We start from the raw sequence: 24,979 nt of genomic DNA, 5'->3' as shown, positions 1-24,979 counted from the left end.
CAATAATTTTTTTTTTTTTAATTCGAGACTGGGAGGCATAAGATGCAGGACTGAATACTCATACTCTGCATGTCTGTAGAAACCACCTTATCGTAGCCTTGATTTCCCACCCCCTGAATCACGGGAATCTGGGTTGGAGGACCAAGCTAGGTAGAAGACGATCCAGAGCAGTCTAGAAAAACGGAGTCTGGCCCTGGTCCTGTAGTTCAATTGGTCAAAGCATGTCCCAGTTCGCCAACGTTGTGGGTTGGCTCCCGCAGTCAGAGCACTTATAAGAATCAACCAATGAATACATATATAAGTGGAACAACAAAGGTTTCTTTCCCTCCCTCTAAAATCAATTTTTTAAAAATGGACTCTGAACATGGAATGAGTTTCTTCTACTGGAAGATGGCACGAAGTGCGCTGCGTGGGACAAAGGGATGATACACCACTCTTTCCTCCATTTTGGAGCGGTACCAAAGCTCCATAACCTAGCCTCCCATTTCTCCTGGGGAAAGAGGTCGTGAAGAGCCTCGCTCAGGTGAGCGGAGTTAGTACGCTGCTTAGCCTCTGGTTCCGCTAGGCGCGGAGTGGGGCGGTGCCACTGGGCAGGGGCGGAGCGCAGCCCAGCCGACAGGCCCCGCCCCTGAGCCGGCGGAAGTGGACTCGACCTCGCCTTCCAGACTTGGGCGTGCCCCGTGGGCGCACGCGCGTGCACGGCATGCTGGGAAAGCGCTCGCGCAGCGGCCATTTTGTCTTATCGGCTCCTGTTTAGAGGAGGCTTTTTCGGCCCGCGAGCCGGCCGAAGAGGTTGGCGACGGTGTCGCCGGTGTTTTCTTCGGCGGGTGCCAGGGCTGGTGGGAGTAGCCGCCCGAGAGAAGCACCATGATTTCGGCCGCGCAATTGTTGGATGAGTTAATGGGCCGGGACCGAAACCTCGCCCCGGATGAGAAGCGCAGCAACGTGCGGTGGGACCACGAGAGCGTAAGTCCCGCGGGCCTTGGGCCTGTGCCCGGGCGCCGTGGGGGAGGGGATCGGCGCGGGCTTGGGCCCGCCGTGCCCTCTGCGCGACTTGGTGCCAGGGCCAGGATCGGGACGCTGTGGAGTGTCTGATCCCCGTGGCCGGCGGGATTTGGGAGCATGGCCGGGGAGGGAGGAGTCCGCCGTATCTTGGAATAAGGGATGATTTGTTTTTGTTGTTTTAGTAGCGAGGAAGAATAGAGGGCCCTTGGCAGATTTGAAAAGAACCTTAATGAGGCAGGCAGGGAAACGCGGGAACGAAAGGAGTGTTTTATTATGTCAGAGGCTCCAGAGTTTTCACCTTATAATGAAGTAAGGAAAAGGACAAATTTTTCCGTTATTTGGGTTGAGCGTCGTATTCAGACCCAAAATTCTGGCTGGGATTAGTGGTAAAAGTTGTGGCAGTATATTATTTCAGAAATGGTCCAGTTTCTGAGTGGACGCTTATATGGGGAAATAAATCTTTTTAAAGGGTTTATGACTTGGTAGAGTTTATACGTCATGGCTTACAAATATTGTTTGATAGCAGTACGTTCTAGTAAGCTCTTCATGCAGATGGTTCTCAAGGCTTTTTTCACAAAAACTTACTTGGTTCTCTTATCCCAGTGAGTAAGGGTAAATATTACAATCCCAGTCTTACAGATGAGACTTGCGAGGCTCGCCCAAGATCTGTGGGCAAGTGGCGAAACCAAATCTTCGTGATCCTGTTCACTTTCACAACTTCATGCAGTTGGTTCTCTGAAAATACCGTAACGTATTTCAGCTGTTTGAACGTGCAGCGTAACGTTTATTTTAGGTATTAACCTTACTCGGCTTGCGGTTATGATCAAACTACACGGTAATTTAAAGACACTTGTTAATCAAGCATGGAGGAATAGTTAAGCAAATACACATTTTATAAAAAATTAGTTGCTTACTCTTTAAACGTAGGCTTTGGTCAGAGTGAAACCTTTTTTGCAATGCATGAAAACAAGAGTTCTTTCAGCGCCTTAAAATACAAATGTTGTGTTTGAAGAATTGGGTTGCTACCTGGTTCCAAAGTAGCATGAAGAGAATTCATTGAGTGGGGTCAGATTCACGTATTTGGCATTGACCTCAAGGGAGTGGAAGCTTTAAAAAAGTTTGTAGGTTTTTAGTATTTCCGGTTTTCTCCCCCATTTGTCTAAATGGGAGACTAATTTTGTTGCTTGTCATGACCCTCTTTTTTTGTAGGCATTTTCTTTGTCACACTGAAGTAACTTTTTTTTTTTAATTTAACTCAATAGTCTTTTTATCTAAGGTTTGCCAAAAAAGAGCATTATGATTTAATTGATGTGCAAATAGGACATTTACCAATTTTGAGTCAAAGAGAAAGTTGCTTCTGATTGCCCCAACTGGAGGAGCCCATACCTGTGCCTCCTTGGTTTTTTGAACAAGTGTTGTGGAGAAACTTTGTTTTTCTGGTGATGTTTTTGCCACATCGCATTATACGTTATGGGTTTATAACATTAGCATTGAGGCTCTCGGAATAGCAGTTAGGTTTTATGTTATCTCAGCTGTAATAAATCTACTTTCCTTTCAGTTTTAGTGCTACTCCCAGATTTAAACTTCCATTGATTGTCACCAAAGTATTTTATGTCCTTAATGACAGATTGCACTTCATTCTAGATTCAGGGACTTAAAAAAGTCAATTACTAGTATTTCAGATTCAGGGCTGCAGGGAAGGGTTGGCATTGAGTAGGAACAAAGCACATGGCCTCTTCTAAGTAAGTCCAAATTACTGTAGGGTGTAATAAGCTGGGGAGGTTCGTGGCATCACTTCCGGGTCATTTCCGTATTTTATGCGGAATGGCAATTAGTGCTGAAATCTTGGGTAATGGACAGCCCCAGTATATATTGTGACGAGATACTTCAAAATACCATTGGAATAGTTGTATTCCAATCGGATCTGAAATTTTTTCTATGCAAGACTTGTATTAGGAAAAGCAGTTTCAGCGGGGTGGGGTTCTTTTGTTTACCCGTTGAAGTGGAAACTTTAGTGTTAAATGTAGTTCCAGGACATCTGTATCTGACTTGTGGAATTTGTTTTAAAATGCAGATTGTGCACCTCACCCCTCTCCCCATTCTAATTCAGTACTGCTGGGGGAAGGCCCCAGAAATCTGCACATTTTAAAATGGACTCTTACTCATTCTACTTCCTGACCCACCTCTTAGTCCTGGGTTCTTAATTTTGAGTAGCGCTTGGAAAGCTCGTTTTTAAGTGAAGGATGTATTTGTGATACAAATTATGGACCTTCCATTTGTTTGTAATGATGCATATATAAACCACTATCAAAGTTGAATCTTGGAAAGTGCCTTTCTGAGGTTACTACTTAACAGGCGTTTCCAAACTCTTTGCAGATTACGCTGGATCTGAGAGAAAGTGGTTTTCAGCTGAAGTCAAATGTTCCGAGGGTTCATTGGCACACCTTCTTGCCTCCTTTGTTAATATTTTATTCCTTGAGATTATTAGTATTTTGCATTAACCAGTTTGTTTTGCTTTATTAAATCCTAACCAACCACAACAATGAAGAAAGCTTATGATTTTAACTGCCTAGTGTGAGCACCTTTCAGTTAGTGTCCACATGAGAAAATTTCAGCATTTGCCAGAGAAGGCACTAAAAGCTTGTTACCCATCTAAATAGGTAACAGGAATTTTGTAGTTCAAGTTGAGGTTTTTACATTGTAGATCTCAACCCAAACGTGACATTATATAACTATTGGCTTAATTGATTCTAATAATACCTAAAATGAGATTTCTTTCATCATTTATCAAATTCAAGTATGCCCTCTATTCATTGGAAATTTAATGATTTATGAAGGGAACTGAACTAAACGTTCTTTTCTAAAATCCTCAGAATATTACCAAATATTGCCATCGACACTGGAAGTTATTTAGAAAAGAAAAAACCTATTGCTTCTCATCCTTTTGGCTAAGATCAAGTGTAGAAAAGGAAAAAACAGTTAAGGCTTTTGTCCACATTTTCACTTTTGAAGTTTTAAGTATTTTACTAATTTTAATTCAGAGTCACCAAAATGTTCTTTCTGTTGGAAATGTAGGTATTTCCTGCCCTATCCTGTAATACATGGGGCTTCTCAGAAGAAGTGCCAGCAGTCAGTGTTAATGTGTATATTTAACTGCTGTTTGCTTTCTCTTCCCAAAACATAAACAAGAAGTAGGGTGAATAGTATAATGAACTCTCCATGTACTCATACCCAATACAACCTTATCAACACATGGCCAGTATTATTTTCTCTGTTTTCCCTGCTGCTTCCATTATTTTGAAGAATTCTATCACTTAGACCTTAGGCGACATCATTATGTGTTTCTAAAATACAAAGATTATAAAAAAAAACCCTACAATACTATTATCACTGAAAATACTGAGGTTTTCCCTTAATATTTGATTGCTTTAGCAGAAGTGTATGTGTACTTAATTATCATTAGACTTGATTTCTTTACAAGGGAAGAAAGTAGCTTAAGTTAGTAATGCAGTGCTTTTCTTTTGTGAAATGTTTAATTTTTTTCATTTGTTATTTGTAAGTTAGGGAAATTCCTGTGTTTATTTATTTGTTGAACAAACATGTATCACTCTGAAGCTATAGTAGTATAGCGTAGTATAGATGACAGCACTTGGCCTGAGAGAACCACCAGTCTGGTGGCAGATACGAAGGAGTAATGTGCTTTTATAACACGATGTGGTATACCAGGGCACAGTGGGAAAAGGGCATATGAGAGGTACACCTGACCCAGACTGGGGTACTCGGGGAAGGCCTCTTAAAGTGACCCTTAGGTACTGGGACCTAAAGGATTAATAGGAATTAGCCTGAGGGAATAGTAGAGAAGACAGATGTTACTAGGGGGTAGAGAAAATCATAGGCCTGATAAATTAAATGGTAGTGTTACAGCTGAGGCCCTTGTCTTTTTTCATTGAAGGAGGGGGTATGTGGATAGATGGGTAGGAATTTGGTTTTGAATGGTTTTTTAAGTTTTACTAGAAGTTGGGACTCAATTATGTTGGGAAACAATTGAAGGTTTCTAAGCATCAGAGAGATTTTTACTTTATGGCTACTATGGAAAATTGATTAAAACGTTACCAAAAGTTTGTGGAGGCAATAAAAAGACTGAGCCATGACTGCAAAGGGGTATGATAGAAGGCGTGGAAATGAACGACAGTAGAACTGTGGTCGTGATATAGCTGAGACAGGAGACTGTGGGTTACCGAGGACTGAGTATTTTTGTTATAAATTCTTACATTACAGTTCTCTTTCGTATTTTCTTTTGAAAAATCAACTCTTAGCTAAGAAGAAACATTTGTTTCTAGCCTGTCGTAGTCAGTTAAATCAGCACTTTGAACTTTTTTCATCTCACGGCACACATAAACTAATCGCTAAAATTCTGTGGCACACCCAGAAATACGTTTTTTGCTGATCTGACCAGACAGCCTGTTGGCTGTTGTCATTTTTATTTGACAGTCTAAGGGAAAAGCCGTCAGCCCCTGACTAAATAGTCAGGTATTAATTATATTTTTAAAAAATTATTGCATCACATTGGTTGAAAATCACCAAGTTAAACTATTAATGGTGGAAGTGACTAAAGATTACAGAGTGAAAGGTAATCCTTTTTTTCCATTAGTAAAATTTCCGGGTATTCTTGGATTTTAAATGAAAAAATGTATATGACAGTTTAAGTCCCTATCATCAAAATACTAGGTTGACTGTTGCCATCATGGTAGGTTTATTTTACTTAATTTTATGGGCTCCCCCACTGATCTTAGAGCAGGGGATGGGGAGGGGGGAGAAAGAGAAATGTGAATATGAGGGAGAAACATGGGTTGGTTGCCTCTCTTATGCACCCCAACCTGGGATTGAACTGCAACCTAGTATGTGTCCCCGCCCCCCCCCCCCTGCTGGGGGCCTGGGGATGGAGCCTGCAGCCTTTTGGTGTACAGGACCACGCCCCACACACTGAGCCACCTGGGCAGGGCCCAACGTGATACATTTAAAATGGGAGTAGATTATCAAAAACAGAAAGTGAATAATAAGTTATCTTTATGACTGTTTATAAAATGGAACTTGGTATCTGGTGAAACCAATTACTTAACGGGGTTATTAGTTAGAATACTAAAAGAAGCTCTTTAAGTTATCCACAGGATTTTTGGCTGGGAGCCTGTATTCATAGGTGTTTGTAAAGACATCTGTATGTGGTTTAATGATTTGAGGGCTTTACTATTTGCAAATACTACATAGCTGACCTGACCATTGGGGTGAGAAACTACTAGGCATTCAACTGTTTGGGGGAAAGCAGTTCAGTAAAATAATGCAGACAGCATTGAAAACACTTGGTTAGCTCAGGGAGCAATACGCTGCTTACTGTTGGAATCAAGTAGGTATAGGAAGGCAGAAATATTCTTAGTGTACTTTTGTGATTGGAAGTGGTCTAAATTGATGACCAGAACTGATAGTGCCTTGTAGAAGTAAATACCAACATATAGGGCTGTTTTTGTGAAGGTGTAAGTTTTAGCTAACATTTCTCATTAATATATTTGGAATTGCTATTATTTTTTTTTTTTCTGAGTTTAGAACCATTAAAATTATTTACAAAAGTAAATATGCTTGCTGGCTATAAAAGATTAAAATTGAACTTAGAAGTAAACAGTGAAAGTCATCCTGGCCTCCTATCCCCATAGCCAAATCCCTGAAAAAAATTAAAAATTGGTATGTTTTCTGATCTTTCCTAATAATTTACAGACACATATATTGTACCTGTATGTGGAAGTTGTCATAGGTACACTATATTTAAGAACTTTGAATTATTCTGTGGGATCTTTTAGTTGGTATAGAAATCTACCTTAATTTAATTAACTCTTTGTTTCCTGTTTCCTGGTAGATATGTAGATTATGTCTAACCCTTTTGCCATTACCAACCAAGCTGCAGTGAGTATTCTGGTACATAGAGCTGAGTCACTTGTAGGATGGGTTCCTAGAAAATAATTCCTAAGTTAAATGCAGGGGCATTTTATGCTTTGGTGGATGCTCCCAAATTGTCCCACAGCCCTCTGTTATTGTATGGAATGTCATTTTCCCAACATATCTAATGCCAGATATGTTTTAATTTTTTAATTTGACTTTGTTTAATGTGAGGAAAATTTACAATTAAATTTTTCTAGCCAGAGTTCCAGGATTGACCGTATTTCTGCAATCTGTTAACTGGTAGTGAATTTACTAAAGTATGCCATTGGGATTGACCTCTCCTGTCACTGGTGTTGCCTTAAATTTATCAAGAGGATAAATCACAGGAGAATTTGCTCCCCAACCAGCACCTTTGGGTGTCAGATTGTAAAGTCTTGCTGGATAAAAGATTGCGTTAATGTTTTTAGTTAAACATCCTCAATCCCTGGGGAGGGTGAAAAGAAGCAGTCTGAGTAGCTACAGTTTATTGGATAGAAATTAACAAAAATTTTGATGTACCGTTACATTATAGCAGTGTGGTAAGGAGAGTTGGAGTGGAAATGGCACACAGAACTGTGTTAAGAAAATGAGTTCTGATTTAGATTCTGTAAGTAGCTGGATTCTTTCAGGGCAGGTCATGTGGTTTGGTCTCAGTTTTTTTGTCTCAAACCAGGTGATTAGATTAAATTACAGGTAGCACCTGCTTAGCCCACAGGACGGTCTATCTACATAGTGCCTAAAAACGGTTTTTTTAGTGTTGGGCAGTATTTTAAAAATCAGACGAACTTGCCGGTTTCTCCAAGGTTTCTCCAAATTTAACATACATAGTTTCTTTTTTTCTAAAGATTTTATTTATTTTTAGAGGGGGAGGGAGAAAGAGAGGGAGAGAAACATCGATGTGCAATCGATGCACCTCTCTCAGGCACTCCCCACTGGGGACCTGGCCTGAAACCCAGACATGTGCCCCAACTGAGAGTTGAACCGGTGACCTTTTGGTTCTTAAGCTGGCACTCAACCCACTGAGCCACACCAGCCAGGGCTAATTGTTCTTTATGGCCTTAGTTTTTCTGGACACGGCTTATGGAACCACATTGCTTCAAACGAGTATAAAACAACTGACCTTTGAGACAGAAAGCAATATTTCATGTTTAATATCTATTTCTAAGTGTCTGGAAAGAACTCTCAATCTTAAATTTAACATGCCTTTTCTTTTCATATGTCATGGTTGTACACTGATAATTCATCCAGGAACAATGAAGTTATTAGGTGAAGGGAGTCATTTTTTATTTTTGCTTACCAGGTTTTGGTTTTCAGAGTTTGAGAATTAAGTACAGGATAGTATTAGAATACAGCTGAAGGAGTTACAAAAGCACCACTGGGAGAGAATTAAAAGTTGGTTTCATGATAAGTTCCCGTACCACAGGAGTCCATCAAGAGTCACTCGGTAGGGCCCTGGCTGATGTGGCTCAGTGGGTTCAATTCCCGGTCAGGGCACATGCCTGGGTTGCTGGCCAAATCCCCAGTTGGGGGGGTGTGAGAGGCAACTGGTCGATGTTTCTCTTGCACGTTGATGTTTCTCTTCCTCTCTTTCTCATTCCCTTCCCTTCTCTCTCAAAAAATGAATTTTCAAGAGTCACTCACTAGTCCTGGATGTTGTGCTCTGTTGGAGCATCTTTCCCCAAAATGGAAGGGTTGTGGGTTTGATTCCTGATTAGGGCACGTACCTAGGTTGCAGCAGGTTCAATCCCCTAGTTTCAGGCACCTAGGGGAGGCAACCAATCAGTGCTTTTTCTCTTGCATCATCTTTCCCTTCCTCTCTTTCTAAATGCAGTGAAAAAATGTCCTTGGGTGAGGATTTTTTTAAAAAGTCACTCAGTAAAGTGCTGCTATATGCGAAAATAACCAATACCAAAACCTTGGCAGGTTAGAGGATCTCTCGTGAAAATACTGAACCAGATTGCTTTAAATGAGTATTATTTGTAATTTAGACACTGGTTCCCAAATCCTAATCTGTACATTGGTTCTGGTCTTTAACATAATGTTAGAACGCTAAGAACAGTGTTAGGGTTTTTTTTTGTTTGTTTGTTTTTGTTTTTTTTTTTTTTAAGTAAAAAATCACTATTCCATATTTTTCTTCCCATAGTTGCTGTTGCTGTTGAGGGGGTGCCTAGTGATCTTAAAAGCTGGTAACTCTTCATCAGTCTTACGTATCTTTTACTGAAATGCAGGAGTCCGAGAGTCACTGATTGACCTAATACGGTCTAAAAAATGAAATTGTGCTTACACATCCTTGGTTGAAAGATGGAGATCCAGAAATGAGAAAATAGTTATTTGGCACCTTTCCCAGTATAGTTTTAAAACTGAACAATTTTAAAAGTTTAAGTACCTTTGTTTTTCTTTACTAGGTTTGTAAATATTATCTGTGTGGTTTTTGTCCTGCGGAATTGTTCACAAACACTCGTTCAGATCTTGGTAAGTGAATTTTCTGTGTAACTTATCGAATTTATGATTTTAAAAGCTGGTACTTTATAATTCTGAAAAGCTTTCTCTTAAAAGATTTGTTGACAAATTAATTTCTTTCCTGACTTAGAATTTTGAATGTATTAGTAAATATCAATTTAGTTAAATATACAATACATGTCCATTTACATTCCCTCCTAAATCCCCTTCACTAAAACGAAAATTTAAAAACAAAAGTGTAAATGGAAGAGGAGGTAACATTAGGGATGTCAACAAATTTTTGGAAGATGACAAGTGGATGGAAGAGTAGCAGCAGACTCAACAGAGCAGAGCAACCTGTACCCTAAAAGCCTACAGAATGGGATGTTAAACAGAAGCCAGTGTGTGATCAGCAGAACCCTGGACAGGCTCAAGATTTGGAGGCATCAAGGTACCATAGAAGGCAGTTGAGTCATGGGGCAAAATGACAGATTAGTTAAGGGCTTTTTAACCTTGACGTTTGACATTATGAGCTGGGTGATTTTCTTGTTTTAGGGGTCTCCCCTTTGTTTTGTAGGATGTTTAGCATCCCTCTATCCACTAGATGCCAGTAGCACTCCCCCCACCCTCAATTGCTATAGCCAGAAATGTCTCCAGGCATTGCCACATGTCCTGAGGAGGGGCATAACTCCTCTCTGTTGAGGGCCACTAGTTTAGGCAACCAGACTCTTAAAGCTGTGCGTGTGGCGATTCTGTCTCTCTCACCCCTACACCCCAGGGGACTAGAGGGTTACTTTCTGGAGAAATTAGACTAAAGAGACTCTAGGTCAACTGAACCACAGAATGTAAAAAAGTAATTGAGTGACTGTGCTCCCAAAGGTGATACATATCATAACTAGTATTAATTTAGAATCATAAGAGAGAAGTTAATTCCTTAAGCACAACGCTTGCCCTAGAGCATTAGGAACTCAGTAGGGCATTAGGGCTGGAGGAGTCTAGATATTGGGATTCAAGACACAGTACAGGGCAGAAAAGAGTAAAAATGAGACTGTAAGAGATTAATTGAGTCTATATTCTTAATAGTGGGGTTTTCCCATTCCCTCCTCTGCCCTGTTCCTAGAAGGATACAGCCAGATGTTTTTCCCCAGGCAGAAGAGAAGAGGATTCTTTAGAGAAAGTGAACAGTTCCAGAGAAGTGATCTACAGGTACTGACCCTTGGGGAGTCTCCTAAAAGAAAGTCTTGCTGCCTCATTTTCCAATAGTAAAGCTCGTAGTAGTTGACAGACTCTGCCTGTGCATATCTGCTTCCAGTCAGATTTTGGAAGTGTTTTCCCAGCCAAGGACACCAATCAGATATTTGAAGAAAACCTTCAACACCAAAGATTAACCAAAACCAACAGTAAAAAATAAAATAAAATAAAATAAATTAGTGGAGTCAGAGATAATGGGATAAGCAGAAGAAAAGTTTTAACTAAATTTAGTATCAGAGAAATAAGAGAAAATATCAGGAAGAATAGGATGTTATATAAAAATGGAACTTTTGAAAAACCAAAAAGAGCTCTTGAAATTAGAACAGGAGAAATCTGAAATGAAATCAGTGGAAAGGTTTGAGAATAAAATCAAGGAGATTTGCTGGAGTGTTGGGTAATCAGACAGAAAAGATTAAACTATCAGCCCAGCACTCTTGATAGCTGAATAAGAGTCTAGATAGAGAAAACAGAAAGGAGAAAAAAATTTAATATGCAGAACTGTTAGTCTCTAGATCGAATGTGCTCTTCAAGTGCTCAGCTCGGTGAGTGAACAAGATCCCCACCACGATAGACCGTTGTGAAGTTTGAGAGCACCCAGGGTGGGGGCGGAGCACACAGGACTGGATCAGAGTGGCCTCAGATTGTCAGTAAACACTGGAAGCTGGAAGACTTTGGAGAAACACCTGAGGATTCTGAGTGGAAAATATTTCACCTAGGTTGGCTATATAGCCACACATGAAAGTGGGTGTGAAAAGACAGATTTTCAGACATGCAAGGTCTGAACAAACTTATCTCCCATGAACCTTTTCTCTGAAAACTTCACCAACACATGGGCATAAACCAAGATGGAGAAAAACAAGAGATCCAGTAAACTATACTCCATGCAGACCAGAAAAGGAGTTTCTCAGGATGACAACTCTTAGTGAGCTTAGAAAATAAGCAGCCAGGTTGAAGATGTCAGAAAGCTCATGGAAGAAAATGAAGCTGATTCTCTGATGTGTGTTGGCTCTTGAGAGAAGTTAGTATTCAGATAGTTTCTATAACTGAGTTAAAGGGTTTGCAAAGAATCTGGAAGTAAATAGAAAGCTAAATAAATGAAAAATTCCAACAAAGTATGAAGTGTATTCAAAATATCATCATAATGTACTTTTTGTTGAGCTTGGCAGTTGCTAGTACTTGCATAGTCAAAATACAAACACTGGGTATGTATTTAACCTAAAATCTTGATGCCCAGTATAAAATAAGTATAGAATTTATAAACATGGAGAACTTACAATATCCAGAAGAATAGCTAAAAGGGTTGAAATTGGTAGCCTTTTAGAGGTTGGAAGGGACGAGACTGGGGTGCTAGTCCTGTACTGTTTGACTCATGTGCAGATACTCAAAACTACTACCATGTCGGTGGTGGTTTGGACCAGCGTTTTTTTCCGTCAAGAGTTTTTTTTTCTTGGGTGGCAGTAAGGAACAATTTTCTCTTTCCTCCCACTCCCTCTTTTCTTAACTTACAGTTGCTCTGCATTATACTGATCTAGAAGACTAATTTCGTGTGCTCATTTGTGCGCACAGTTCAGGTGTCTACATACATCCTACTCAGATGATATAATGGATCTCCCCCCCCCCCTTTTTTTTTCCTGTAAGAAAGAATTTCCTTTTTGGCAAAAGTTGAAAAGTTGTTAAGGTCACCAATACTTCATATACATTCATATTTTTCATTTTTTCCCTTCAGGTCCATGTGAAAAAATTCATGATGAAAATCTACGAAAACAGTACGTTGTGTTTTGTTGGGTTTTTTTGTGGGGTTGTGGGGGAGGTTTGGTCATTCTCCCTATCCCCACCCTTTCTCTCTCAGTCATCATTTGGTTTAAAGGGGACAAGGATTGAAGAAATAATTGGAATTAGTGTAAAACGAATGCCTGATAGAGGTCCCGTTCATTAGCTGGGGTGGTAGAAAGTCATACAGTAGCTTCAGCAGTGCTACGTCACAGTTGCCTTTTTCACAGCCCCGATTTTGTAAGCGAGACTTGTCCAGGGTCCCAGACTCATTGTAGTGGTAGAGCTGGTGTGGGAGCACCTGCATTTCCTGATTGTAAAATCCATGCTCTTAACTAAACATGGTGCTAAATGTACCAGGAGCGGGGATAGCTAGAGATTCACTTCTTAAACATCTCCTTTACTCTTTAGCCTAAATGTAACTGTCCATGAGACAACTAGTTAAGATAGAATATGTGTTATAATGGGTAAAGATTTGGAAAAAATATAATGCTTGTTTGTTTTCACTTTTATCAGGTACGAGAAGAGTTCTCGTTTCATGAAAGTTGGCTACGAGAGAGATTTTCTGAGATACTTGCAGAGCTTACTTGCAGAAGTGGAACGTAGAATTAGACGAGGCCATGCTCGTTTGGCATTATCTCAAAACCAGCAGTCCTCTGGGGTGAGTATGAAATTAATCTACAGTCTTTGTAAAGTGTCCTTGATCTCTGGAGACCTGTCTAGTGTTGAAACTTGTGTTTAAGTTCATTCATTATGTGTTTTTTCAGAATGACATAAGACTTTAAAGGGCATTTTTTTCTCTTTATTTGTAAATGTAATATTGATTGGCAAAATGAATAAATTTTTCTCTTAATATCAGTAACTGACAATGTGCAATCAGCTAACAGAAATGGAAGGTAACTGAGTTATTACCCTTGTGATTCGGCATTTTAAGTATTAAATACAAATACTATGTATGGTTTGTGAGAGTTTGAATGTTTTTGTTTTTTACTTTTTGATAATTTTACTGTTTTCAATAGGCAGCTGGCCCAACAGGCAAAAATGAAGAAAAAATTCAGGTTCTAACAGATAAAATTGATGTACTCCTGCAACAGGTAAGAATTTTGTGCATTACTGTCAGAAAATACTGGGAATAAACACTTAACCAAAGAAGACATAAAGATGGCAAATAAATATATGTAAAGGTGTTCAGTGTCCTTCGGGAAATATAAATTAAAACCCCAAGGGGAGATACTTGTACACCTACCCAGAACAGCTAAAATTAAAAGATTGACCATACCAAGTGTTAGTGAAGATGTGGGCAAACTGGAATATCATACACTGCGGGGGGCTTGCAAAATGGTGCGACCACTTTGGAGAAGAGTTTTTCTTTCTCTTAGTAAGTTAAGAGATACGTCACGAGCCATTGCACTCCTAGGTGTTTACCCAAGAAAAATGAAAACGTGTTTACACAAAGAGTTGTATAAATGTGTGTAGCAGCTTTATTCATAGTAGACAAAAACCCTAAATACTGGAAACAAATCAAATGTTTATCAACAGGTGAATGGGCAAACAAAGTGATGTATCCTTGCAATGGAATGTTACTCAGTGGTGCAAAGAATTAACTACATGTAACAGTATGGATGAATTTTAAGATAAACCCCTTCCCCCAAAAGTGTATAGTTCCACTTATTTAAAATTTTAGAAAATGCAAAATATAGTGAAAATGGAGAAGTACTACAGAGGCATGGGGAAACTTCTGGGTGATGGATGTTTCCATTATTTAGATGAAGGTATTAGCTTCATGGGTATCAAAACTTACCAATGTTGTACACCTTAAACTGAGCAACTTACTGTGTGTCAAGTACACTTTCTTAATCCTATAAAAAATCAAAAGGGTGAATTAAACACAAAGAGGCTTCAGTGAACCAAAACCAAACAAAAAGACCCCAAATAACCACACTAATGAAGCATGGTGGAGAGGGAGAGATATCTGGCTAGTTTGGTTAGAAAAGGAGTCTTGAATGCTTTCTTTTTTTTTTTTTTAACCTCTCCTAGATTGAAGAATTAGGATCTGAAGGAAAAGTAGAAGAAGCCCAGGGAATGATGAAATTAGTCGAACAGTTAAAAGAAGAGAGAGAACTGCTTAGGTCCACAACATCGGTGAGTGGCATCCACATTCTGATTTACGCAGGCTGTTTGCTGTGAATTACTAGGACCTATTCCTATTTGAGAACTTCTGTAAACAATTTTCTAGTGCCTTGAGGCAAGAGTCAGCAAAGTTTCACTTCTTTTATTTTTAGAGGGGAGGAGAGGGAGAAAGAAAGGGAGAGAAACATTGCTGTGTGAGAGAGATATCCACTGGCTGCCTCTCGCACGCGCCCAGCTGGGGACCTGGCCCACAACCCAGGCATGTACCCTAATCAGGAATCGAACCAGTGACATTTGGGTTCATGGGTCGGCACTCAGTCCACTGAACCATACCAGTTGGGGCCAAAATAAATATTTTAGATGTACAATCCACGCTGTCCTGGGGCAGCGACCTAGCTTTGCCTTTATATTATAAAAGTACTTTAGGCAATACATAAACAAATGGTTGTGTCTTTGTATCCAATAGGACTTTATTTACAAAAACAGGCGTCTAGCTGCTGGCTTGCCAACTGGTGCCTTATATCATGAGTGTTCATTTGGACCTCTTCCCCAGTCAGTCAGAATAGCTAAAATTAAAAGACTGACCGTACCGAGTGTTAGCAAAGATGTGGGCAAACTGGAACTATCATTTCTATTTTTTTGTTACAATAAGCTACTCAGTACGTATTAATCTTCAATATTGGTATATTCTTAAAATATCTTCTTTTTAAAAACTTCTAATTAGAGAATATGTATGGATATTGATGGTAGAATACATTTGGTCATTGTTTCCCAACTATTGAATAGGATACGTTCAGACTATGCTCAATTAGTTCCATAATGATTTTGAGAAACATTTTTAATATTGAGGTGTTACCTTAGCTTGTTCAACCTAAGCAAGAGGTGAGTTTAGACTAAAATAGGTAGCTTTCTGAAAAATAGTTTAACTTTTTCAAGGTGGTGCAGGTAATTCAGTGGTTACAGTTGAGTGATGGGGACTCGGCACTTCGAGGGTGAGATGAAAAGTTGGTTACTGTTATCCTTCCCTCTCCAGAGTTAGCCAAGTGCTGCTCGGTGTCATGGCTGGGGGGAGTGGAGGGAAGCAGTTCACAAAATTGCAAATCTATTCTAGATGTTAAGTACTTTTTTGGGATTTGTTTTTTTTTTCTCTTCCTCAGACATTCTTATAACTGATTTATCATTTTAGACCATTGAAAGTTTTGCTGCCCAAGAAAAACAAATGGAAGTTTGTGAAGTGTGTGGAGCTTTTTTGATAGTAGGAGATGCCCAGTCCCGGGTAGATGACCATTTAATGGGAAAGCAGCACATGGGCTATGCCAAAATTAAAGCTACTGTAGAAGAACTAAAGGTAAGTTTCTTTTAAATGTGTGTTTTAGCTATAGCTAATACTGTATTTCATTATGGCTAAAAGTTAATTACATAGATATAAACCTCTTGTTGATATTTTGCTGGTTTGCATTCTTGGAAGCAGTGATAATCCCTATAAAATTTTGCAAGTCATTTAGACTAGCAAAACACTTTATTTTCTTCACTCTTTAGTGCCAGGAATTTGGGAACATTCCTGAGCATTTAGTCAAGTAGTGGTATTTTGTGTACGTATGTGGTGTTGGTATGTACCGATTTGGGCACAGGTAGCAAACACAAAAGCCTCCAGCTTGTTCCTACCCAGGGGCAGCGCCAAGCTCTCGCTTAACTTTTAACTAGTAGTTCCATTTATACAGTCCTAAAATTACATTCAGCCCTTTGAAGGCAACTGTGAGGCTGATGTGGCCCCCATGAAAATGAGTTTGACACCCGTTTTAGGGCATAACATTTCATGAATTGGTCTACAGATGCTTCACAGTAGGTAACCGTTGTTTGACGTTGTCTTTAAAGGTTAATAGCTCAATAAAAATTGAACTTGATTTCCTCAGGAAAAATTAAGAAAAAGAACTGAAGAACCTGATCGTGATGAGCGTTTAAAAAAGGAGAAGCAAGAACGGGAAGAAAGAGAAAAAGAGCGGGAGAGAGAAAGGGAAGAAAGAGAAAGGAAAAGACGAAGAGAGGAGGAAGAAAGAGAAAAGGAAAGGGCTCGCGACAGGGAGAGAAGAAAGAGAAGCCGTTCACGAAGTCGACACTCAAGCCGGACTTCTGACCGAAGATGCAGCAGGTCTCGGGACCACAAAAGATCACGAAGTAGAGAAAGAAGGCGAAGCAGGTATGTGGAACATGTGAGACCATGCTTGGCGCACAGTGAGTGTGCAGTGAACTGTGGAGTGATTGCCGGTGTTACTCCTTGCTACTTGAGATGGTCTGAGCAGTCATTAAGCACTGGGGTGGGTTGTGAAAGTTGAATCTGTGAACTAGTCCATCTTCAAGGCAAATTCTTTGCTGTTCCCCCCAGTCTGGCGAGGTTTGATGCAGTCTTGCTAGGGAGTGAGTGTGCAAAATGGTCTTGTAAGTGCTTCTTTTCTCATTGGTCCTAAGAAGACATTCAAATCAGAAGTTATTGTAGATGAGGTTACCTGCTTTTGCTTTGAACAACATCATGCATAATTAAGAACTAAAACATCATGTAACTAATTCTTTAAAAACACAAAAACATGAATTTAATTTTACTATTTAATTAGAGTTATGGTTCAAAAAGGGGGTCATAAAGAGCATAATAACTCTTTATTGAAGTTATAAAGATTTTCAGTTCTTAAGATTTCTAATGTAAATGTGTTTTAGTAGTAGATTGTTCATTTGCCTTTTAAGGGTAAGTTTAGTTTAATCTTGTTTATTCAGTGGTATATAATTTTCAGTTTTTTCTTATTGTAATAACAGCTGAAATTGCTTTCCTTTTATTTCAAATTATTAAGAAGTAGAGATCGCCGAAGAAGCAGAAGCCATGATAGATCAGAAAGAAAGCACAGATCTCGTAGTCGGGATCGAAGAAGATCAAAAAGTCGGGATCGAAAGTCCTATAAGCACAGGAGCAAAAGTCGGGACAGAGAACAAGATAGAAAATCCAAGGAGAAAGGTTAGTTTATATGAGGATTTTACTTATTAAGAGACTATTTCACACTCTTCTCACTCTTCTTTGGACAGAAGCAGAGTTTCGTTTCAAGTTACACTCCTTTTCACTTAACTGAACACAGTTCAGCGGGAGATGCGCGTTATTCTCTCCCGCTCTGATTTGTGAGAGTGACAGTTGACCTGGTGTTTTCGTAGGACACATTATTCGGTTGATAACGGGAAGTTTTATCATCTGGATTCTTCCAAGTACTGCATTACTTTTCAAGGTTTTTAGGCTGTAGAATAATATGTTAACTTGGTTATTGGTAGCATTTTTAAAAATCTGTAGTGTTCCGTAATAATGTATTGCAGCATAAATGTACATTGTTGCATTGGTTCTCACGTATAACATTCGTTTTGCTCAGTAATTAACTTCTGCGTTCATAAAAGTTGAATATCTTAATGTGTCTTCACCATGTTTTTACTGAAACATCATGCTGTTTCCCCTCTGTCTTTTTTCTTTGATTTTCTGTGCACAGTAGCTGATTTACTGTGCGCCATTACTGGACTTTCTCGTTTTGTCTTCGGCATGTTTTCACAAGGACATTCCCACCCTTTAACTTAGCCTTTACTGAAATGTCATTCTTGTAATCATCAGTGTCTTCTTCCTGCATTTCCTTCAGATTCTTTGAGCATCTTTCATTTTTGTGTTAACTGGGCTGTTCTGCTTTGCATGAATTTTAGGAATGAGAGAAAGGGCCTATTCCTAATTTTCTTGGCTCCATTTCTTCCCTCCTATTTACCTGTCTGTGTCCATGTTTGATCACCAACCTAATACGTGTGCTGCTGTTCGAGTTTGTTGTACTGGACTTTTATGTGGTCCTCGTTCATTATTTTCTGTTATGGAATTATCTTGTGGTGATTTGGGGGTTGTTGGGGGCACAGGCTCCGGTTTTTGCTAGATTGAGTAAGAGAACTAGGAGCATAGACATTTTTTTGTCTTCTATTTTTATTTTTCTTTAAATAAGTGCACTTTTAAAAAAATGTTCTTCTACAACAAGGAGCAAATGTTAAAAAGTAGGAGATGACAATTTTTAAAAACTCACAAACTTTTTATTTGCCATTTAAGTTTAGAAATTACTTCTAAATTGATTCAAAAGGCTATAAAGGATTAACTGATTTTTCATTAGTTTTAAGAAAGTTTCACCCAACATTTATTGTTATTTTTTATTGTTGACACTATTACAGATATTCCCCATTTCGCCCAACACTTTTTCAAGACTTCCTGAATAATGTATTTTTGGGGTGAGGGGTCAACTCTTCAGGGGGAGAGATGATTTGATCTCTTCTACTGGGGAGATCAGAGATAAGTTACTTGTTCTTTGAAAACTAAAGCTCTTTAAAATAGTTAAATTGGTTCTCAGGGACAAAAGTTGGCTAGCTTTCATAGCTCCCTGTGAATAGAGCTGAGCAATAAATACCACTGGCCTGACTGAAAAAACAGCTGTGTTTGTGTAGTTTCTGGATAGAGCAAAAAAAAAAAAAGATATCTCGAATTGCTTAGCTACAATTCTAGTTGTAATGATGACATCATGGGATGTAATAACACCTAGGTAAAATAAGATGCAGTGTGTTTCGTTAATGGACGGACAGGGATTTTTCCTGTTGAGATAAGGAGGAAGGAGAGAAGACTTGATTCAGAGAAAACTGCATCAGGTCCATCTTGAAAGGTTGGGTATACTGGTAGAGATTTGTCTTAAACTTGGGGCTGTCTTTTAGAAGTGACGTTATGATTTATTGGCTTTTGAAAATGCCTTGTAGCCACTCAGGCCCTCCCTGGTATATAAATGACTGACGGCCTGAGCTTGGAGGCCATGTGTGAGCAGTAGCAAACATTCGATAATGGCAATGAGTATGAGGAAGTTCACTACTGCAGGTGCTGTGATGGAAGCACTTTTGTCTAACTCTGCAGTGAAAAGTGGTTTCTCACACAAACCTATTTTTCTTACCACCAAGCAGTTTAGGGTGCTCTCTTTGTCAAGAGAGTTTCCTTTTTTAATCCATAGCCCTAAAATCCACCACACTTGTGGATGTCCTTAGGACTATTAAGATCTACCATATTTACATAGGGCAGAAGATAAGATTATTGGACTGACTACTAGTCCTCTACGGGGCAACAAGACGACTCTTCCTCATTGAAGCTACCTGTGCACCGGAGAAGCCCATAAGGCACAAAGGGAGGACTTTCCCACCAGGTCAGTTAGAGCACACTGTGCTGGCACAGTTCTCGTGAGGGGACAGACAGATGGGAAGCAAGTCCTGCAGTCAGCCGCTCGGGCATTGCTTTGTGCACTCTGCAGGTGGTGCGGGCTGAGCATGCTCCGTCACATAAGATCTTCAGTTCTTACATTCTTTGAATGAGTGCCCCGTACAGTGTTTTGTTTTCATTACCAGTCCTCTCCCAGTTCTTAATGTTATGTCTTAACACCTTTGTCCAGGTTCTGTAGAGGATTCTGCTTCTCTTAAAATGTCTGTCTTATGAACTGCTCTGCTGGGCCAGCTGTTCTTAACCTAGTTGTAAGGAGAAAAAGGTAATTTTTCCAGAAAGTGTGTAGTTCAACATTTTCTGTAGGAATCTTTTATTAGGCAATACTCGGAACTAGAAAGGCTGGAGTACACTTGTTCTGTGTACCACTTTTTACCTCTAGTCTGAGGCTTCAGCATTCCAGAGAAAACAGTAAAAGAAAAACATCAAGCTTCACTTTTTTCATTCTTTATTTGTAGCTGAGTTGAACTTTAATTTCTCCTTTTGGAAAAACAACTCTGAAATGGCCTATACATAACTTAGCGAAGCATAAAAGCTCAGTACTCGGATTGGGATTTAAGATCCACTTTTCTTTCGTCAGGCTGGTCCCTCTTGGGCATTCAGATACATAGATACATAAGTAATCTTGCGCATTTAAAAGTAGATAGTTGGAGAAACATGCCTATTAAACGGTCAACATTTTTTCACCTCTTGTAACTATTTTTATCTTTTTAACCTAATAAATTTACTTCATGTGAACACAGCTTCTGTGTACTGTCTTTCATATCTTTCCCATTGCTTTTGGATATTTTTTTTACCCCAAATAAAATTTTAGATTCTGCAGCAATTTGGAGTTGCCTGTACTTTAGTTTCTTACTAGTTTGAGAGAATTTGCCCACTATTTTTCCTTTTGCTTTCTCTGATTCCTCCATAATTAGAGACTTGTACCTCTGTAGTAGATGAACCAAACTGTGTTACTTGCAGACTGTGGGAAGTGATTGTCTTTTTATCTCTATTGTTTCACTTTTCAAAGTAGTATGCATGTTCTGTATTTTACTTTCAAATCCATGATCAATGTCTTCTTTTATGGCAGAAAAGAAGGGATCTGATGATAAAAAAAGTAGTGTGAAGTCCAGTAGTCGAGAAAAACAGAGTGAAGATACAAACACTGAATCAAAGGAAAGTGATACTAAGAATGAGGTCAATGGGACCAGTGAAGACATTAAATCTGAAGGTGACACTCAGTCCAATTAAAACTGATCTGATAAGACCTCAGATCAGACAGAGGTAAGTGTATTGTTTCTCACTTTGATTAGGGCTTTTTGTTACTGTTTGACAGTGCAGCGTAAGTATGCACAGATGAAGATGGAGCTAAGCCGAGTAAGAAGACATACATCTTCTGAAGGAAAAGACAGTGTAGTCCTGCAAAACATTTTGAGGTACATTGTTTTGTCTCAGCTATTTTGTAGCAGACTCGTGTCCCATTAGTGTGCCTCTTTGGGAGTTATTGCCCACATTTGTAATGTAGTCGCCATTGAAAAGTTAATTATCCTTTTTTTTTTTTAGGGATTTTGCTGTCATTTCTTTTTTTTTTTTTTTTTAATAAAAAGGTTGAACTGTTTTTTTTTTCTTTTTGGTATTAAGTCCATCTTGTGTTGGTACATTGGCAGAGACATATGCTTTAAAAACTTAAATATTTCTGAGGCACATGTTGGACTACTTTGTTTTAATTAAACTGCTAGTTATTTCTTTGTCAAGGATGTTTCTAGTTTTTTGCTTTATTGCCTTGCATTCTAATGCAGTTTGTTCTGTAACTCGAGAGCCAGTAGCATTGGATTGATGGAAGTGTAGGGTTTATGAATTATTGCAGCTGACTACCATACCTCACACAGCGTTGGTGTTGTGAGCGGCCCATGAAAAGCCAAATTAAAAATCAAGGATTCAGTCAAACTAAGCAGGTACTCATGCCAGGTACTCCTTTCTCTACCCACATCCATGTTTGAATGCTATTGCCTGTGATCTTTACGCTTAACTGTTGTGTATCTTTTTTGTTCTTTACAAGAAGCACAGAGGGGTTTTTTGTGTACTGCGTGAAAATTTATAAATCAAATGTTAACAGAATGGAATTTTTTTTCAACTGTGTGTAGGGATGCAGTGGTGCCCAGAATTAGATTTCTTTAAAGAATTTTAAATACAATAAGCACTTCATATTATTCGCCTTGTTACATTCAGTGCAATTCTCAAGTCTTTAAGAGGTATGTGCTTAATATTTCCTACTGTGTAGGAGAATTTTTCAGTCAGCCATAGGAATATAGGAATACTCACTGGCTGATACGTTTAAAGCAGCCGTGAATAGCAAGAATAGACTTCTTCAGTGTGTGAAATAAACAAAGAACTGATGAACCATATAGAATGAATTTGGGTTTTTAAAGAACTATTAAAAGTCAGGTTTTATAAGAGTTCTTAAAACCTGTAAACTGTTCATTCTTTGGGCTAGTGGCGTGGGATAGAATATTCCTCATGAAAGGAAGTACCAGTCAGTTGATGTGTCGGTGGCATTCCTCTGCTAGGGCGGCCATGTAAGGCGGTGTCTGCGCACATTCCCACATAGGCACGCACACACAGGCACCGCTTTAAGACCACGTGGATGCCTTGACGATGAAAAAGGATACGGAAAGCACTCCATGTACATGTATTATTAGCAGTTAGTGACTGGGCCAACACTTAGTCATAAAAGTTGGCCTTTTACATGTTGTCTAATTATTATTTTTCCCCAAATTTTGCGTTATAGGACTACTGTTCGAAGATTTTTGGAAGAAAACTGAAAACTGCATAAAGTGAAGACCAACATTAAAATGAGGTGAAAGAAAACTATAGTGGCATAGAAAAAAGCTCAGTTAGTTGTTTGTTTGTTTGTTTTTTTATTAAAAATTAATTCAGGACTGATGTGACCTACCAGATTTCAGAACATGTGTTAATATCATATATATGCCACTGAAAACTTAGGTCATGTATCATATTTTTTTCTTTGAGACTTTTTAAGAAATATTACCTAAACATGTGGCTTGCTCAGTGTTTAATTGCAAGTTTTCATTCTTGGACTTTGAAAACGGGATTAAACGTTAGTATTTGTGTGAATCAGACTAAGTGGGGTTCCATTTTTACAACTGCTATACCTACTAGCCTTTGGATTTAGAAGTGAAAATAAAGTATCTCTGACTTTCTGTTACAAATTTGATTGTCTCTGTCATTGAAAGGTTTTAGTATTAATCTTTTTCTAATAAAGGTATTGACTCTGAACTAGTCCCTTGTTTTAAATATAAGAGGTACACCGTCACTAGAGGTGTCGGTGTACGGTTTGATCTGGTTCTGTGTAACACTAGTGTTTACAGAATTTCCAGTTTAAATGTTTTTAATAATGGTGCTTCAATTTGGGGTAGTTACGAATAAATTTGAATTTTGCTTTTAAATAGCAAGATGTACAGTGAACTAGAATATATTTTTACATCCCTGAAAGATATCTTTAGTAGAAAATTCAAAATATCCTTCTGGTGACCACTATGATCCTCTGGCTGGGATATAATGATGCAGAAGAGCATTCAAGAACTTTTAACTCATTTTGGTCTTTAAATCCTGTACCAAGATTTCTTTTCCCTGATCGTGTCAGGTTACAAATGTATCTGTTTCTGTGGGATGTGTAATACGTACAACAAGGATTTTTTAAAAGCAAACTGATGGTTAAGCAGACGGCTTCCCCCCCTTTCGTCACGTGTGGCAGATGTGGTAGCAGGTTTCTACCGAGAGCCCCTTTGTCAAAGACGGTGTGCCGAGTGCTATCTCCAGCTACACAGATCGGCGGTATTTTGTGATTTACACTTTTCAAATACTGCCGTCAGTGTACAGGTAAAGAAATTGAGTAAGTGGTTAGATGACTTACCCAAGGCCATCCGGCTCCGTGTCGGAGAGCCAGCACATGGGATCTAGGCCTCTGCCTCCTTGCCGCCTCGCTGCTATGCCGCTGCACTCCTTCAGTGGGCGTAGTGAGCTGTTCCAGGGTTTACTAAGACACTCTCCACCAAACACTGGAAAGCAACGACGCTGCCAGTTCAGAGGCTCTGTGAGCTACTCCTTTGAGGGCAGTGCTTGTAGTTGGAGCTGAAGATGCAGCAAGTGGCTGCCTCTGAGTTTGTCAGAGGGGCTCTTGTGAAGAGTGAGAGGGAGGGAGGAGCAGTCCGGCACAGCCAGCCGCCTCCCAAGCGTTGCTGTGTGTAGTCTGACAGAATCGTGGTTGTAGGGATGAAGGATTTAAAGTGATAACTTACTCTATTCTATTACTGATTATTAAGAAAAACACAAGTTTACTAAAGTGTTAAGGTACTAAATTATTAATGTATTAAAACACCAGATTGATTCTGTTCTGCCTCATCTGGAATTACTAGCTAACTTACTTCAATGATGTACACAGTAAATCAGTTCATGCAAAGTCTTCATCTCTATAAACACGTAGATCAACATTGAAGCTATGTGGGATTCGAGGGGGAGGCCTGGCTCCTTAAAGCATCCGTGGTTAATGTCTGGTCTTAGTTGTGGAGATCTAGAAGTTGGGTCCCCCCAACACCCAAAGTTTACCAGGCTCAAGAGGAAATGGTTCTTAGTAACCAAATTCACAAGAGTCCCATATAGAGAGGCTCTGCATAAAAAGTACACATTTCTGCCTTGCAGATCTGAAAGTTGTTAGTTGGTTAATTTGTACTTCCTTTTGAAAAGCCTTTAAGGGGAGCCCATTTTTATTAATCAGACTGCTTGATAAAATTGGAATCAAAACAGTTGGCTTATTTTCTTTTTATTTTGGAATATTTAAGACATACACATAGTAGAACCAGGATCGTTAACCTCTATTAAAACCCATCACCAGTAAGACGCAGTGGTCAGTCCTGATTCAGTAGTGTGTATCCCCTACCCCTATTATTTCCAGGTCCCAGACATACCATTTAAATCTGTAAATATTTCAGCATGTATCTCTGAAAGATAATGACTTAACAGTTCGCTGATAAAGCAAATGGGGTGAACTTTCAATTGTCCAGTCGTGGACTAGTCTGGTCCGGTAACTTGCTCTCTCACTGGGCCTCTCTCCAG

General features: G+C 39.2%; 1 protein-coding gene across 7 annotated transcripts; it reads left to right on the top strand.

Annotated features, from left to right (window-relative positions):
* Positions 1-719: 719 nt before the first annotated feature.
* LUC7L3 (LUC7 like 3 pre-mRNA splicing factor) lies at positions 720-23,143 on the top strand. Of its 7 annotated transcripts, none has more exons than XM_045182263.3 (12): positions 722-966; positions 9,378-9,444; positions 12,389-12,428; positions 12,949-13,093; positions 13,452-13,526; positions 14,470-14,574; positions 15,749-15,910; positions 16,476-16,759; positions 17,403-17,563; positions 20,937-21,077; positions 21,183-21,282; positions 22,635-23,143. In XM_045182263.3, the coding sequence occupies exons 1-12, from the start codon at positions 868-870 to the stop codon at positions 22,666-22,668; spliced, it is 1,413 nt and encodes a 470-aa protein (XP_045038198.1). In that variant the 5' UTR covers positions 722-867; the 3' UTR covers positions 22,669-23,143. The 7 variants fall into 7 exon arrangements, with proteins under 7 accessions (XP_045038197.1, XP_045038198.1, XP_045038199.1 ...); XM_045182264.3 differs by having other exon boundaries at positions 21,736-23,143; XM_045182262.3 differs by having other exon boundaries at positions 720-966; positions 17,406-17,563; positions 21,183-23,143.
* Positions 23,144-24,979: the final 1,836 nt, after the last annotated feature.

The sequence above is a fragment of the Desmodus rotundus genome, chromosome 9 (assembly GCF_022682495.2).
Source record: "Desmodus rotundus isolate HL8 chromosome 9, HLdesRot8A.1, whole genome shotgun sequence".
Classification (NCBI taxonomy): domain Eukaryota; kingdom Metazoa; phylum Chordata; class Mammalia; order Chiroptera; family Phyllostomidae; genus Desmodus; species Desmodus rotundus.
Note: the sequence above shows the minus strand (reverse complement) of the source record. Positions and strands in the feature narration are given on the sequence as shown.